General features: G+C 48.0%; 1 protein-coding gene across 1 annotated transcript; it reads left to right on the forward strand.

Annotated features, from left to right (window-relative positions):
* Positions 1-454: 454 nt before the first annotated feature.
* Positions 455-10,217, forward strand: AHSA1 (activator of HSP90 ATPase activity 1). Its single transcript, XM_001928890.7, has 9 exons — positions 455-699; positions 2,340-2,530; positions 5,497-5,579; positions 5,982-6,099; positions 7,174-7,262; positions 8,537-8,665; positions 9,102-9,203; positions 9,658-9,709; positions 9,825-10,217. Exons 1-9 carry the CDS (start codon positions 620-622, stop codon positions 9,995-9,997), a joined length of 1,017 nt encoding a protein of 338 aa, XP_001928925.1. The 5' UTR covers positions 455-619; the 3' UTR covers positions 9,998-10,217.
* The last annotated feature ends 4,524 nt before the right edge of the window (positions 10,218-14,741 follow it).

Raw genomic sequence — 14,741 nt, forward strand, 5'->3', positions numbered from 1 at the left:
AGTCTCGGAGAGAGGCGGGAGGAGGTGTCGCAGAGGGGGAGGAACCATGAGTCAAAAAGGAAGCCACATCGCATTATGGAAGTTGTAGTTCTCGCCGCCTCGATCATCCGACGCTGCCTGGACAGACTCCGGGCCTCATGACTACAACTCCCAGAACACCCAGCGCACCGTGCTTAGGAGGTTTCCTCTACAGGTTGCACGACCTTCCGCGGTTATTTTGCAGGGTCACTGAAGACTACAACTCCCATGAGGCTCAACAGGGCAGATTAAGGGTTCAGGGAAACAGTGAGACTTGTCTTTTGGGTCTCTGCGGGTGGGGAATGGTCGTGTTGAGGGTTGCATTTCGGGCCTTTTACGGGATAACCCGAAGGAGTTAGCAGGAGCCCTAGAGCAGTGGGAAGCTAAGGTCCGACGAGGGGGAACGGAAGTACCCGGTAGGACGGAGGAGGAGCCGGAAGTTGAGGCGGGGAGGGGGCGGGGGGTGGAGGGAAAAGCAAGCTAGGAGGATCTGCGGCCGCTTCTAGTAGTTTCCAGGCGCTGCCGGGCGGCTGGGACCGGGCGGTCCTGAGGCTGTGGCTGTGGCTGCTTAGGCGCTGGTGGCGGCGCGATAGGCGAGCCGATGGCTAAGTGGGGTGAGGGCGACCCACGCTGGATCGTGGAGGAGCGGGCGGACGCCACCAACGTCAACAACTGGCATTGGTGAGGGCCAGCGGGCCAGGCCGCGGGAACGCTACGGCAGGGCCGGGGTTACAGGGTCCCCGGAACCTCTGCCGGGACAAAGCTGGGGCCGAGGCATCCCTACCTGCCCGGAGATGGGCGTGGGTGTTTCTTGTTGTGGGGGTCCGTAGTTCCAGGTTCCTCTACTCTCCGGTCTCCGTTTCAGTTTGGCGGAGGGGGGCGCAGGGGGTACGACGTGGAGGGCTGCGCCCCAGAGGAGGGGTTTCAGATATAAGAGAACATAACCCCCTAGCAGCTGTATTCAGCCTGGGCAGAGAGGTGCTTCCCACACGTGGCCGGAGAAGTCACTGAGACCCAAACCGTCGCGGACTGTATTCGGAGATTGCAGGGTTAGGCTGCGGAGGGTTAGGATTTCTATTTTTCCACTGACGGGTGGAATTTAAAAGTAAGTCATAGCGAACCGCTGCCTCACTCCAGAAGGCTAAGGTTTGGAACGTGTTCAGCAGGTGCTTAGAGTTCAGTGATGCTCAAGGCGCCACGGCCTCTCACCCGGAACTGTTAAGTGATTGTATTGTAATTACAGGGACTGCCCCTTGTTGCCGGGCAATCGTGGTTTTATAACCTGACCACTTGAAAGCCTACCATTCTTCATGAAATCTTCTGGAAGTAATGTTTTCTTTTAAGTCCACTGAACTCTGTTCATACTGTCTTTATTTTTACTTTGTTGTAGTTCTTTTTACTGTTTTCTCTACTTAGTAAGTTGGGAGGTAGGTAGTTTTTCTTCTCTGTATCTCAGCCCGCCACTTCTCCTCTTAACATAATGTGCTTGACTTAATTTTTTTTTGTTTCTTTGAAAGTCCTTGGCTTAACATTGATTTTCTAGCTATTTAGAGGGCGCAGAATGTGTAGAGCATTTTGTGGCACGCTTGAATTTAACAGGTCAAATACTGCTTATGAGGTTAAAATTATTGGTTTATTTCTCACTGGACCTTTTAGCTCAATAGTGCATTCTCTAGACAGTAGTGTGCTCCTGACCTCAGCAAGCTGTGCACAGTTTTCCACTTGGTCAGACGGGGGCGCCATGTAAAATTACCAAATTCCCACCCTAGCACTATCATTGCTGAGAAAGGAAAGCAGATTTTTCTTTTCTTTTCTTTTTTTTTTCTTTTTTTTTTTTTTTTTGGTCTTTTTGCCATTTCTTGGGCCGCTCCTGTGGCATACGGAGGGTCCCAGGCTAGGGGTCTAATCAGAGCTGTAGCCGCTGGCCTATGCTAGAGCCACAGCAACGCAGGATCCTAGCCGCATCTGCAACCTACACCACAGCTCAGGGCAATGCCAGATCCTTAACCCACTGAGCAAGGCCAGGGATCGAACCCACAGCCTCATGGTTCCTAGTCAGATTCGTTAACCATTGAGCCACGACGGGAACTCTGAAAGCAGATTTTTCCATTTAGTTTGTAATCATTCTGTACAGCAGGTGTCTTTATTGGCAGTATAAGACTCTGGTCTTCCTGAAAGAGTAACATGTTTGTGGACATGCAGGAGTGGGACTGAGTGTTTTGTGTTCCTTTCTGGCCTCTGTTAGCCTTGAATGCTTTCGCATAGAGTAAGTAATCGCCTTCATTTGGCTGCTGGTCCATAGCTTTGTTTTTATTTTGCAGGACAGAGAGGGATGCTTCAAATTGGTCCACAGATAAGCTGAAAACACTGTTCCTGGCAGTGCGGGTGCAAAATGAGGAAGGCAAGTGCGAGGTGACAGAAGTGAATAAGCTTGATGGGGAGGCATCCATTAACAATCGTAAAGGCAAACTTATCTTCTTTTATGAGTGGAGCATCAAACTAAACTGGACAGGTAAGTCTGTGCTCGGCTTTGGACAGAGGTTAACTGCATTTTGACGGGCTTATTCAGGAGCAGAGGAGAACAGTTTTTGAGAGGTTATGACCTTTTTTCAAGGAAGGCTGATAGTGCTGCTTTCAAGTCCAATAGAAAGCAGTATTGGATGCTGAAATGTTTCTTCCATTGTGGGACACTCAGTGGGTTTCCTCTCCCTGGGTCTCACGAGTCCCCACCAGTGAAGTAGCTGAGCCCCTGATCTTTGGGTCTGTATTTGGACACAAGGTGACATTTCTCAGGCTCACTATTTCTGTCTCTTGGATGATTTTTAAAGTGAGAGGGAGTTTTTTAGTGGTTTTTTTTTTTTTCCCTCTCCATGTAAACCTAGCAGTTTAATTTTTTTTTTTTTTGTCTTTTTTGTTGTTGTTGTTGTTGTTATTGTTGTTGCTATTTTTTGGGCCGCTCCCGCGGCATATGGAGGTTCCCAGGCTAGGGGTCCATTCGGAGCTGTAGCCTCCAGCCTATGCCAGAGCCACAGCAACGCGGGATCCGAGCCGCGCCTGCAACCTACACCACAGCTCACGGCAACGCCGGATCGTTAACCCACTAAGCAAGGGCAGGGACCGAACCCGCAACCTCATGGTTCCTAGTCGGATTCATTAACCACTGCGCCACGACGGGAACTCCAAACCTAGCAGTTTAGACTGCTGTGGTAATGAAACTTGTGTGTGATTATAATTTGGGGGCAGTTTTACTCTCTCATTTAATGTTTCCTCTGTAATGTTAACATTAGAATTGGGGTCATGCCTATGCCCTACTTGGATGGTCCTGACAGTAGGGAGGCTGAATTTTAAGACTAAAATTAAAGGAGTGCATTGTGTGGAGCAAAGCAGGAAATAAATTGTGTTTCAGTAAACATTTCTCAAGTGAATGGTAATAAGGAAGGGAAACGTATTTATCTGTTTGGGGGAGTTTTTTTGTTTGTTTGTTTTAGGGCCACACCTGCATCATACAGAAGTTTCCAGGCTAGGGGTCAGATGCTGCCAGGCTACGCCGTAGCAACACCAGATCTGAGCCACATCTGGACCTACACCATAGCTCATAGCAACGCTGGGTCCTGTTTTTTTTGTTTGTTTGTTTTTTGTTTTAAACTCCTAAAGAGCAGTAGTCTGAAAGAAACTTTAGGTGTTATCTTGTCCAGTCTTTTTATAGATCAAGAAACTAAGGACTAAAGAAGTGAAGGTAGATAAATGTTTCGTTAGTTAACTTTGAAATGCAGTCAGTTCTGCTGTAACATGACACACGTGTTTCTTAAAATCACCGCACTATGCAAAATCTCACAACAAAAACCACAGGGGGATGGGGTTAGGGATGTGATGCAATACTCAAAAGCTTCATCAGTGACATTTTTTAAAATTTAGGAATGTGGTGTTCCCGTCGTGGTACAGCAGAAACGAATGCGACTAGGAACAATGAGGTTACAGGTTCCTTCCCTGGCCTTGCTCAGTGGGTTAAGGATCTGGCCTTACCGTGAGCTGTGGTGTAGGTAGCAGATGCAGCTCGGATCTGGCCTTACTGTGGCTCTGGCATAGGCCAGTAGCTGTAGCTCTGATTCGACCCCTAGCCTGGGAACCTCCATATGCCGCAGGTGCGGCCATAAAAAGACAGAAGAATGAATAAATAAATTTAGAAAAGTAAAAATTGGTAACACAATTTTACACATGTTAAATTGTAAGAAATACACGTAATGCCACAGAAGTGGTGCTTTACCTTGACAGAGACCTGAAGTTTGCTTGTGTGAGTGGGCATCAGAAGCATTGAGGCATGTGGGTTATTGTGAGGTGGTGGAAGGAGAGTCACCCGAAATCAGAAGGAGCATGATAACTAGTTGTGGATGGCATGGTTCATAACATATGTGGTGAACTTAGGTTGCTGGCAGATAAATGTTTGAAATGTGTGTTTTGTATATTCCTATACAGCTCTGTTCAGCTGGGTTTGGGGGTTTTTTTGGGGGGAAGGGAGTCACCTAGTGTTTCTCACGAATGAAGTCATTTATAAACAAATGTGAAATTCACATTGTGATCAGATTGTTCCCGAATATATCAATAGCATCAGAACAAATTTGTGTTTTCAAAACAAGCATTTTAGCAGAATTGGCTGTTTGGCTATTGATCCAAGTCCTCCCTGGCAGAACTCAGGCTAGTGCCAAATTTACATAGTTCTGGGTCCCACACTATAACAAACACAGTGTCAAGAAATCTGATGAGGAAAGACATTTTCGGATGGAGAAAGTGGTTGCATTTGGTGTCACATTCTCTTAGAATATAGGTCATTTCATTTGTCTAAAAGAAGTATAAGCAGGAGGAGTTCCCGTTGTGGTGCAGTGGTTAACGAATCCGACTAGGAACCGTGAGGTTGCAGGTTTGATCCCTGGCCTTGCTCAGTGGGTTAAGGATCCAGTGTTGCCGTGAGCTGTGGTGTAGGTTGCAGATGCGGCTCAGATCCCAAGTTGCCGTGTCTCTGGCGTAGGCCAGTGGCTACGGCTCCGACTAGACCCCTAGCCTGGGAATCTCTGTGTGCCGCGGGAGCAACCCTAGAAAAGGCAAAAAGACAAAAAAAAAAAAAAAAAGAAGAAGTAGTATAAGCAGGAATTCCCATCATGGCTCAGTGGTTAACAAACCTGACTAGGAACCATGAGTCTGCAGGTTTGATCCCTGGCCTCTCTCAGTGGGTTAAGGATCTTGCAATGCCATGAGCTGTGGTGTAGATTGCAGGCGCAGTTCGGATCTGATGTGGCTGTGGTGTAGGCCAGCAGCTATAGCTCTGGTTCCACCCCTAGCCTGGGCACTCCGTATGCTGCAGGTGTGCACCCCCCCCCCCCCCCCGCCGGCCCCATCAAAAAAAGAAGTATAAGCAGGGTAGTAGTTGGGATCCAGACTTTTCCAGAAGAGGAGGAAACTGATAGCATTGATTCTTTTTGACAGGTACCTCGAAGTCTGGAGTGCAGTACAAGGGCCACGTGGACATCCCCAACTTGTCTGATGAAAACAGCGTGGATGAAGTGGAGGTTTGTGCTTCCCAGTTCCTCATCTATCTGAGTCTTCCACGTCCTCTTATTCTTATGAGAGAAATGACCTATTCATTCAAGATTACCGTCTTGGCTTGGCCCGAGCATTCAGAAACCCAGTCTGCAGATGACGTTCTAGGTCTGTGGTGCCATTGGGAGCTTCCAGAGCAGCTTGTACTTATTTAGTTACTTTGCTTCAGTGAGTAATGTCGGTTCTAACATTTGCCACCTTGGCCTTGGCAGAGAAAATTTGAGAAGGAACACTCGGGGATTGTACAAATATCTCAACCCTCACACATTTCCTTTGGAAATATCAGCGGTTATGTGATTGCTCGGTACCCACATTCTACAGTGTGGGTGCCCCTCAAGTTATTTACCACCTACTTCTGATCTTTCACTCAGATTAGTGTGAGCCTTGCCAAAGATGAGCCTGACACAAATCTCGTGGCCTTAATGAAGGAAGAAGGGGTGAGACTCCTAAGAGAAGCAATGGGAATTTACATCAGCACCCTCAAAACAGGTATCCCTTGGGTAGTTATGAATGCCTTCAGGAGACAGTTTTCCAGCTGTCAGATGCCAGTTAAGGGGCTTGACAGTGCTTTCTTTGGCGAAGGGGTAAAAATTGGGGGAGGGGGACTTATTTCATCTTAAAGTCAGTTTATAAACTTTGAGTAAGGGAAAGATCTCAAGAAGTGTTGTTTAATGTGCCGACTCTCGAGCCCTTGAAGTGTGGCTAGTCCAAATTGAAATGTGCCATCAGTATAAAATATACAGTAGATTTCGAAGATTTGTTAAGTAAAAGAATGTAAAGTATCTCTAATTTTTTATATTAACATGTTGAAATAGTTTGGCTATATTAGGTTAAATACATTATCAAATTAATTTCACCTGAATAACTCTTTGGTATGGCTACTAGAAAATTTAATGTCATACTTGAGGCTGACGTCACATTTCTGTTGCTGATCTACAGACTTAACATCCCCAAACTCACCACGTGAGCGTAGTCCTGGACTGTCTTTGATAGGCATTCTCCAGGGGCATTCAGAGGGATGTTTGAATTGTAGTCAGCTCAGCCCTGCCCTAGAATTCCAGTTTTGCCAGTGTGTTCTGATCTTGGTGTCAGAGTACATATGGTGACCATCCAAGGGAACCAGCATAGAGGTGATAGCATTTTTTTTTAACCAGTGCTCTGATGCCGTAATTAGCTGTGGCTGTTCTGCAGAAGTAAGGCAGGGTGGAGAAGGGGGACCTAACACGCATCCATGGGTGTCTTGTCACGTTCTTGAAGTCTTTGGAAGGGCCACTGCAGTCATTGGCTGCCGTCCACAGTAGACCTCCACGTAATGTAGCAACTTGTAATGCTTCTGATTGAGTCAGGGCTTGAAGTAATCCCGGTGAATGTGCTACGTTCTGTAGCACACATGCAGATACCTGTCTGGCATCGACCAAAGGTAAAGACCTGGGGCAGATAAACTCACACCTTCGCCATCACCTCTTTCCGAGTGAAGGTTGCCGTGTTTGTCAAATTACAGTGAAGCCCCACATCTCAGCTACTAAGAAATAACTTCCAAGAGCTGGGGTTTTATCTTTTCAGAGTTCACGCAGGGTATGATCTTGCCTACAATGAATGGAGAGTCGGTAGACCCAGCCGGGCAGCCAGCACTGAAAACCGAGGAGCGCAAGGTAACAGTGTCCCTGCGTGGTGGGGCGGGAGGCTGTCTGGAGAGGGAGCCGAGACACTGCCTCCCCGCAAGTCCACATCTCAGCTCTTCCTCTCCCACCCTAATTTCGGAGCTGGAACTGGTGCCTTTTAGAGAATCCACAGGACATAATTGTCTGTCTCCCCATCTCTAACCTGGTGTTTATTCATTTATAATAGACCTCTAGAGCAAATGGAAGCCATCAGGGACTTCAGAGTCGGATTCATGGTTTCTTTTGGCACCAGGGAGGAGGTTATGAACACAGGGCTCTTCACCTCTACGCATCTTAAGCCTTGTGTCTAAATGGGACGTTGACATTTCCTATTTTATACTGAAAGTCTCATCAGAGTACCTTGGGTTACTTAGATAACTAGTTGCACCTAACAATACACTGTTCGAGTTTACCCTGTTTGCGAGGTGAGCAAATACTTTTTCTGGAGTTGGAGCTTGTGTGGTTCGGGTTCAGCACTTGGTTTTCAGCCCTGGTGCCCTTTTGTCAGCATGCCAAAGGATATTCAGCATGGGGGAGCCTGCTTCCAGCTATTTAAGCGTAGAAATTCTGTTTGAGAATTACCCTGGGCCCTTCAGAAACACCTTATGATTTGACTTGTCCTTTGACAGTGGACACTCTTTTTTTCTTTCTCTGTTTCAGCCACACCCATGGCATATGGAAGTTCCTGAGCCAGGGATTGAATCTGAGCCACAGTAGCAACCTACACCATAGCTACAGTGCAGCTGTGTCCCAGCGGGAACTCTGGCAGTGGACTTTTAGATGAGTGTCAGTTTTCCTTCACCGAGAGTAGCATTGAGAATTTTCTTTTTTTTTTTTTTTTTTTGTCTTTTTTTTCAGGGCCGCACCCATGGCATATGGAGGTTCCCAGGCCAGGGGTCGAATCAGAGCTGTAGCTGCCGGCCTGTGCCAGAGCCACGGCAATGCCAGATCTGAGCCGCGTCTGCGACCTACACCACAGCTCACGGCAATGCTAGATCCTTAACCCACTGAGCGAGGCCAGGGATTGAACCCGCAACTTCATGGTTCCTAGTCGGATTCCTTTCCCTTGCGCCACAACGGGAACTCCAGCATTGAGAATTTTCTGACTGAAACGCCCATACACATGAATTTCCTCTAACCCCTGGAATAATTAGCCCTGGAGGTAAAACACTTTATGAGAATGAATGGCAGGGCAGATCCTGAAGCCCTGTTAATTGAGTTTTCACCATCACTCTAAACTGACAATTTCACCGCTACTTCCACAGGCTAAGTCTGCTCCTTCAAAAACCCAGGCCAGACCTGTTGGTGTCAAAATCCCCACTTGTAAAATCACCCTTAGAGAGACCTTCCTGACATCACCAGAGGAGCTCTATAGAGTTTTCACCAACCAAGAGGTAAGTACAGTCTTGTCCTTCCAGCTCTTGGCATCTGCCGTTCAGGTGACCAGAGCTGTGAGCACATCCCTGCTGGGTGGAACCATGAGGCCTGCCGCATACACGCACAGACAGGAAGGACAGTTGTGTTCAAACCACTCATCAGAGTGGATCTGTCCTCTTGTTTATCTTGTGTACAGGCTTTGGGTCATGTAAGTGGGAACCATTGGAATCATTCTCATTAGAAAAGTAAATGGATCTGAAGAAATGGCATCACAGGTTCAGAAGAATGCCCCAAGTTGAAGCCTGGTCTGTAGTGCATCACAACAGGACTTAAACCTGGACATCGGGCAGAGTGGTGTCTAGAAGTGGGAGCTGAGCCGTGCAGATGTCAGCTGGCATTTCTGGGTCCCACTGAGAGCCACACGTCTCCCTACCTCCTTTTTTTTTTCTACAGCTTGTTCAGGCCTTTACCCACGCTCCTGCGATGTTAGAAGCAGACAAGGGCGGCAAGTTTCACCTGGTCGATGGCAATGTTTCTGGAGAATTCACTGATCTGGTGAGTACCTGCTAGCCAGGATGTAGCTTTTGCCTGGTTGGAAGAATAATATCCCCCCCCCTTTTTTTTTCCAGCTCTGTAGATAAAATTTAAGGCTTTAATCTTCTGGTTAGTAAAACCTCATATTTGGTTTTCAAAGGAATGCTAAAATTAAATTCTCTTGCTCTCCTGGAGTTTTCTCCTTAGTGGGGTAAATCAAACCTGGAGGAAGTTATATATTTTAGTGGCTGTGGCTTTTTATTTGGGGCACTGAACTGGGCCCAACTTAGGAGTAACAGGAGGGGCTGTGGCTACTATCAGTGCAGAAGCTACCAGCTCTGGTCCACTGTGTCCTCATCAGTAGTACATTTGCACAATGATAAGCTTTGTGTGCAAGGCAGGTAGATGGCTGCTTTTCTCTAGGATTGGGTACATCACAGTCCCTGCTATAGGCTGACTTCTTTGATTGTTTTAGGTCCCTGAGAAACATATCGTGATGAAGTGGAGGTTTAAATCTTGGCCAGAAGGTAAGCGAGCATGTTTGTTTATTGCCATGGCCCCCAGAATTTTTCTTTTCCCTTAGCTTCAGACCCACGTGGAAGCCCTGGCTCTGAAACATCCCTCCCCTCTGCCTTTCCCCAGGGCACTTTGCCACCATCACCTTGACCTTCATTGACAAGAACGGAGAGACGGAGCTGTGCATGGAAGGCCGAGGCGTCCCTGCTCCTGAGGAAGAGAGAACGCGGCAGGGCTGGCAGCGGTACTACTTTGAGGGCATCAAACAGACCTTTGGCTACGGCGCACGCTTGTTTTAGGGCCAGCAGCAGGGGCTGCAGCCGCCCATCACTTTGGTCCTCTCTCTCCTGACTGGGCCTGTGACTCACAGGATTGCACCATGCCAGCCACTAACTTGGGGCTGGGGCCCCTTCCCTTCATGTAAACCTTGGTTTGTGCATGTTTTCTGCTGGGTGGGAATAGAGGGTAATTTCTCTTTTATGTGTACATACGCTAAATAAACGTAATTTAAAAAATGTACATGACACAGAGTTCCTGTCGTGGCTCAGTGGTTAACGGATCGGACTAGGAACCATGAGGTTGCAGGTTCGATCCCTGGCCTCACTCAGTGGGTTAAGGATCCGGTCGGCATTTCCGTGAGCTGTGGTGTAGGTTGCAGATGCGGCTCGGATCCCACATTGCTGTGGCTCTGGCATAGGCCGTGCTGTGGCTCTGGCATAGGCCGGCGGCTATGGCTCCGATTGGGCCCCTAGCCTGGGAACCTCCACATGCTGAGGGAGCGGCCCTAGAAAAGGCAAAAAGACAAAAAAAAAAAGTACATTACTGGAACTTGTGTTGATTGGGTGGCTGATATTAAGAGTTCCCTTGGAGTTCCCATCGTGGCGCAGTGGTTAACGAATCCGACTAGGAACCATGAGGTTGCGAGTTCGGTCCCTGGCCTTGCTCAGTGGGTTAACAATCCGGCGTTGCCGTGAGCTGTGGTGTAGATTGCAGACACGGTTCGGATCCCGCGTTGCTGTGGCTCTGGCGTAAGCCGGTGGCTACAGCTCCGATTCTACCCCTAGCCTGGGAACCTCCATATGCTGCAGAAATAGCAGAAAGACAAAAAAAAAAAAAAAAAAAAAAAGAGTTCCCTTGAGGAGTTCCCACTGTGGCACATTGGAAACGAATCCAACTAGTATCCATGAGGTTGCAGGTTCAATCCCTGGCCTTGCTCAGTGGTTCAGGGACCTGGCATTGGTGTGGGTTGCAGCCGAGGCTCCTATCAGGCGTGGCTGTGGCCGGCAGCTGGAGCTCCAATTCGACCCCTCGCCTGGGAACTTCCATATGTTGCAGGTACGGCCCTAAAAATACCAAAAAAAAGAAAAAGGTTCACTTGAAAGTTCTGAATGAAAAAAGGGGTTTTCTCTCCATCCCTGCCAAGTGTGTAATTACGAAGCCTGAAGGGAGCCTGCTTGTCACCAGCAAGCATTGCTGGGCTAGTGTCCTTTCACACCGCAGACTGGCAAAAAGTCTGTTCCCTTCACTGAGGGAGATGGGGGGGCCTCCAGAGTAAATGGTACCAACAAACTCTCCCTGGTGGAGGTGGCATCCTGGGCTTCCCACCCTCTGTGGCCTCTTACCCTCTGGCAGGAAGAGATGGTCAGCAGGTGCTGCTTTGAGCTGTGGAAGGAGATTCCTGCCCTGTGGCAGAGGGCAACAGTTGTCCTTGGGTTTCTGTTTATCAAGCGATGACCATGTGCTAAGACCTTGCACTAAGCAGTTACCTTGCATTAGCTTACTTAGCCCTGATAATAGTCTTATGAAATAGGTAATACCATCATTTCCAAGAACCTAGTCTTTGGATTTCTTCACACACCTTCCAGACCCTGCAACAGATAACTTAGCGGAATGGGAATTTGGAACAAGGACCAAAACTGGAGAGCCAGTGCTGAAGTCTAAACCGCTGTCTACTGCCTTGTGTTCATCCCCACAAAGAAGCTGCTGCATTTCTAGCCTGTCAGCATCCTTTCTGGAGGAAGAAACTCCAGGCCTATTAAGTACTCCCAAAAAGAGGAAGAAACTAATAGACTTGGAGTACTTTTAAATTCCTGGTTCCATCAAACGAGTTTATTGAGCACTGACCAAGGGCTGGGGTTATGTTCTAACAGGGTTCAGACTGCCAGTCATAGGAAGAGGTAACTACCTGCACACGGAGAGGGTCAATTTCCTGGACGAGCCCTGCCCTGGGGTTCCACCCAGTGTGAGTCAGCGTTCTTCTAATCCAGACACTACCTCCTGTAGCTACAGCTCCCCTTCATCTATTTTTGCCTGTTTTATTACGTGGCAGCGAGGCCTGCAGGCGAATTGTACCAACATGCTTGGCCAAAGTGCTGAGGTTAATAAAGCAGAAAATCAGTACTGGCTAATTGAGGCCCCCCCATAGCCCCTTTGACTTGAATTTCTCAACAAGTTAGCTGGACTGAACTAATTTGCATCTAATTCAGCTCTCTCTGCTTCCCTGGGGTCCAAAAAGATACCCCCCCCCCCCCCCACTTCTTGGCTACCCCTCGGCATATGGAGTTCCCCAGCCAGGGATCCAAGCTGCAGCTGTGACCTTACACCGCAGCTGTGGCAACACTGGATCCTTTGACTTACTGTGGCGGGCTGGAGATCCGGGGATGCATCCTGTGTCCCGGCACTGCTGATCCCAATGCGCCACAGTGAAAACTCCCAAATAGAAATCTTTTGATAAAATACCTGGGCTCCTGCTTGAATAAAATCAAGAACCCTTCCTAACACAGAGACCAATGAAAAAAAAAACACAAAAAAGACCCCTTTTACATCTAGCTGGGGAGTTAACAATTCCAGAATACCTAGGAAAAAACCCTGGAGTTTACAAATGCCTTAATAAAAACAAGGCAGCAAGCAAAGGACGTGTCATGTGACCGGCTCGGTCATTTCCATAGCCCCAGTACTGAGGACTGTTCCCGTTTTGCCGCTGCCTTTTTACTAACAGCATTTCCCATAGCCATTGGAGCCTAAAAAACGGAATGACAGAGCAAAAAACAAAACTGGACTTAGGTTTGAACTGTAACTGTGTCACCTCCTAACAAATTGGGTACATTTCCTCGTCCGTAAAACGGGTATAATAGCTACCTTATGAGCGCCTTAGAAATGAAAGCAGACGCACGGTACCTTGGGCATGGTACCTGCTGACTTCTGGGCTCTTGAGTGCACACATTTTCTCTTGAGCAGGAATTGACCTTTTGAAAGGCTGATTAATCTGCCAAATTGCAAATCCTAGGCCAAGGGTTCTCCTCAACTAAGAACCACCTGAGTGAGGGAAACTGTTAAGTTCAGGAAAGTGGACCCCACCCCAAGAGATGGAGTCCGGGGACCTGGGTGACTTAGCTTTTAACATCCCAGGCGATACTGATACCACGAATGGATTCTGAGATGCTCTTCAACATTTTTTTTTTTAATCTAATTGTAATGGAGGAGCCAAAGAAGCACACCTGGGGCCCTTTTGTGAAAAATGAGACAAAGGATCTGAAACCTCCTGTCTTCAAAGAGACAAGAGAAGTCGGCAGGATCTGGGAGGTTTGTACTGTTGGTTGTTTTAAACCCTCTCTTGCCCAGCTTAGCATCCTTTATGAGTAAACTGGGGCAGCTAAGCTAGAAGCAGCGGTCATGTTCGTACTGGATGCATGGCCACGGAGGGCTCCTGGTGTCTGGGCTGAGAACGGTCAGACGAGCCCAGGATGTGACCGACACTGGACCGAGGGCAGGAGGGTCCTCTCGGATTTCACAGGCCCCTCCTGGCTCTGATACTGGCCATTGCTGAAATCCTCCCTTTAACAGGGTCAGTGACCCCTCCACAACTACTTCTCATCACACAGGTGTTCCCTAAGCCCACAGCCACCTGCACAGTGTCTCTTTTGTACAGTTTGAATAAATACCAGCCCCTTCAATTCTCCTTGCCAGCTCCCTTTTCATGTCAGAGATAAAAAAAATTAGGGGTGGCTACCTTCAGTCTGGGTAATAGGCAAGCATTAGGAATAGATTAAATTTAGGCAGTGTATTCTAAGCGTCAAGGTAAATTATATTAGCAGTTTTCTATGAAAACAGACCCTTGGCTAGCTCTATCTTATTTAAGTTTCTTCTAAAACATAATCAAAACATTCCTGGCCAATCATATTGAGTTCCCCAGACAAGCAAGAGGGACGTGAACTTGGCTTCCATCTAGTATCCTGAGATCCCGCCCTCCCTGACCCCGAAATATTCTGATTGTGCTAGAATACTGCTAGACTGTGATCCAGGATCAGACTAAGAAACTTACCTCCAGGTGTGATGGAAATGGGAAACATCTGGCCCGCTGAGCTTTTCCAGGTGTGGCTCTGAACACATCTTATCTCATTCTGCTGATGTGTCTCTGACTTCACCAAATGCCAGCCGTGACAGTGGAGTGTCTGGTGAGGGTACCAACTAAGGCAGGGTACAGTCCTCCTCGGTTATCTTACAGGTATAGTCCTTTGGACAACTCCGCATTGGATCACCTTGCAGCAAGTTACCTGGGGAAGTAGGGCCTCTTCCTCCAGTGTATATGCAATTTACCTCTCTGACCAAAGGACTTAGAATGAATGTGCCCCTGAGGTCCTGCTAGCTCCAAGCTGCCTCCCAGGCAACCCTTTATGGGTGCAAGTAAGGATAACTGATGTTTAGTCTAAGCTCTGTGCCCTAGGAGCTCTGCCTGGCCAGCTGGGTTGGGTGGTCACCAACACGGCCAATGGGAGATAGGCTTGGGCTGTAAGCAAGGGCTCCCTCACCCCTCTGCTCTGCTAGGTCCCCAAATTCTTCATCAAACAGAATTTGAAAATAAAGTGCTTTATTGCCAAGGCTCCCACAGAGCTTCAGGTCAGCTGTCTAGGGGCCAAGACTGAAGTCCCCTACCTTTTGGAGGCTTTGGTGAATAGAGACGTCAGCAAGGAAGTGTTGGGGTGGGGGAGGGAGGGGAGGCAGGAAAGAGGCAAGAGGCGTGAGAGCTGATCCCCTGCATCTCTG

Source organism: Sus scrofa, chromosome 7 (assembly GCF_054392235.1).
Source record: "Sus scrofa isolate SSC_HxYL_T2T_F1_AM1 chromosome 7, Sscrofa_HxYL_maternal_Yorkshire_Landrace_v2.0, whole genome shotgun sequence".
Taxonomy (NCBI): domain Eukaryota; kingdom Metazoa; phylum Chordata; class Mammalia; order Artiodactyla; family Suidae; genus Sus; species Sus scrofa.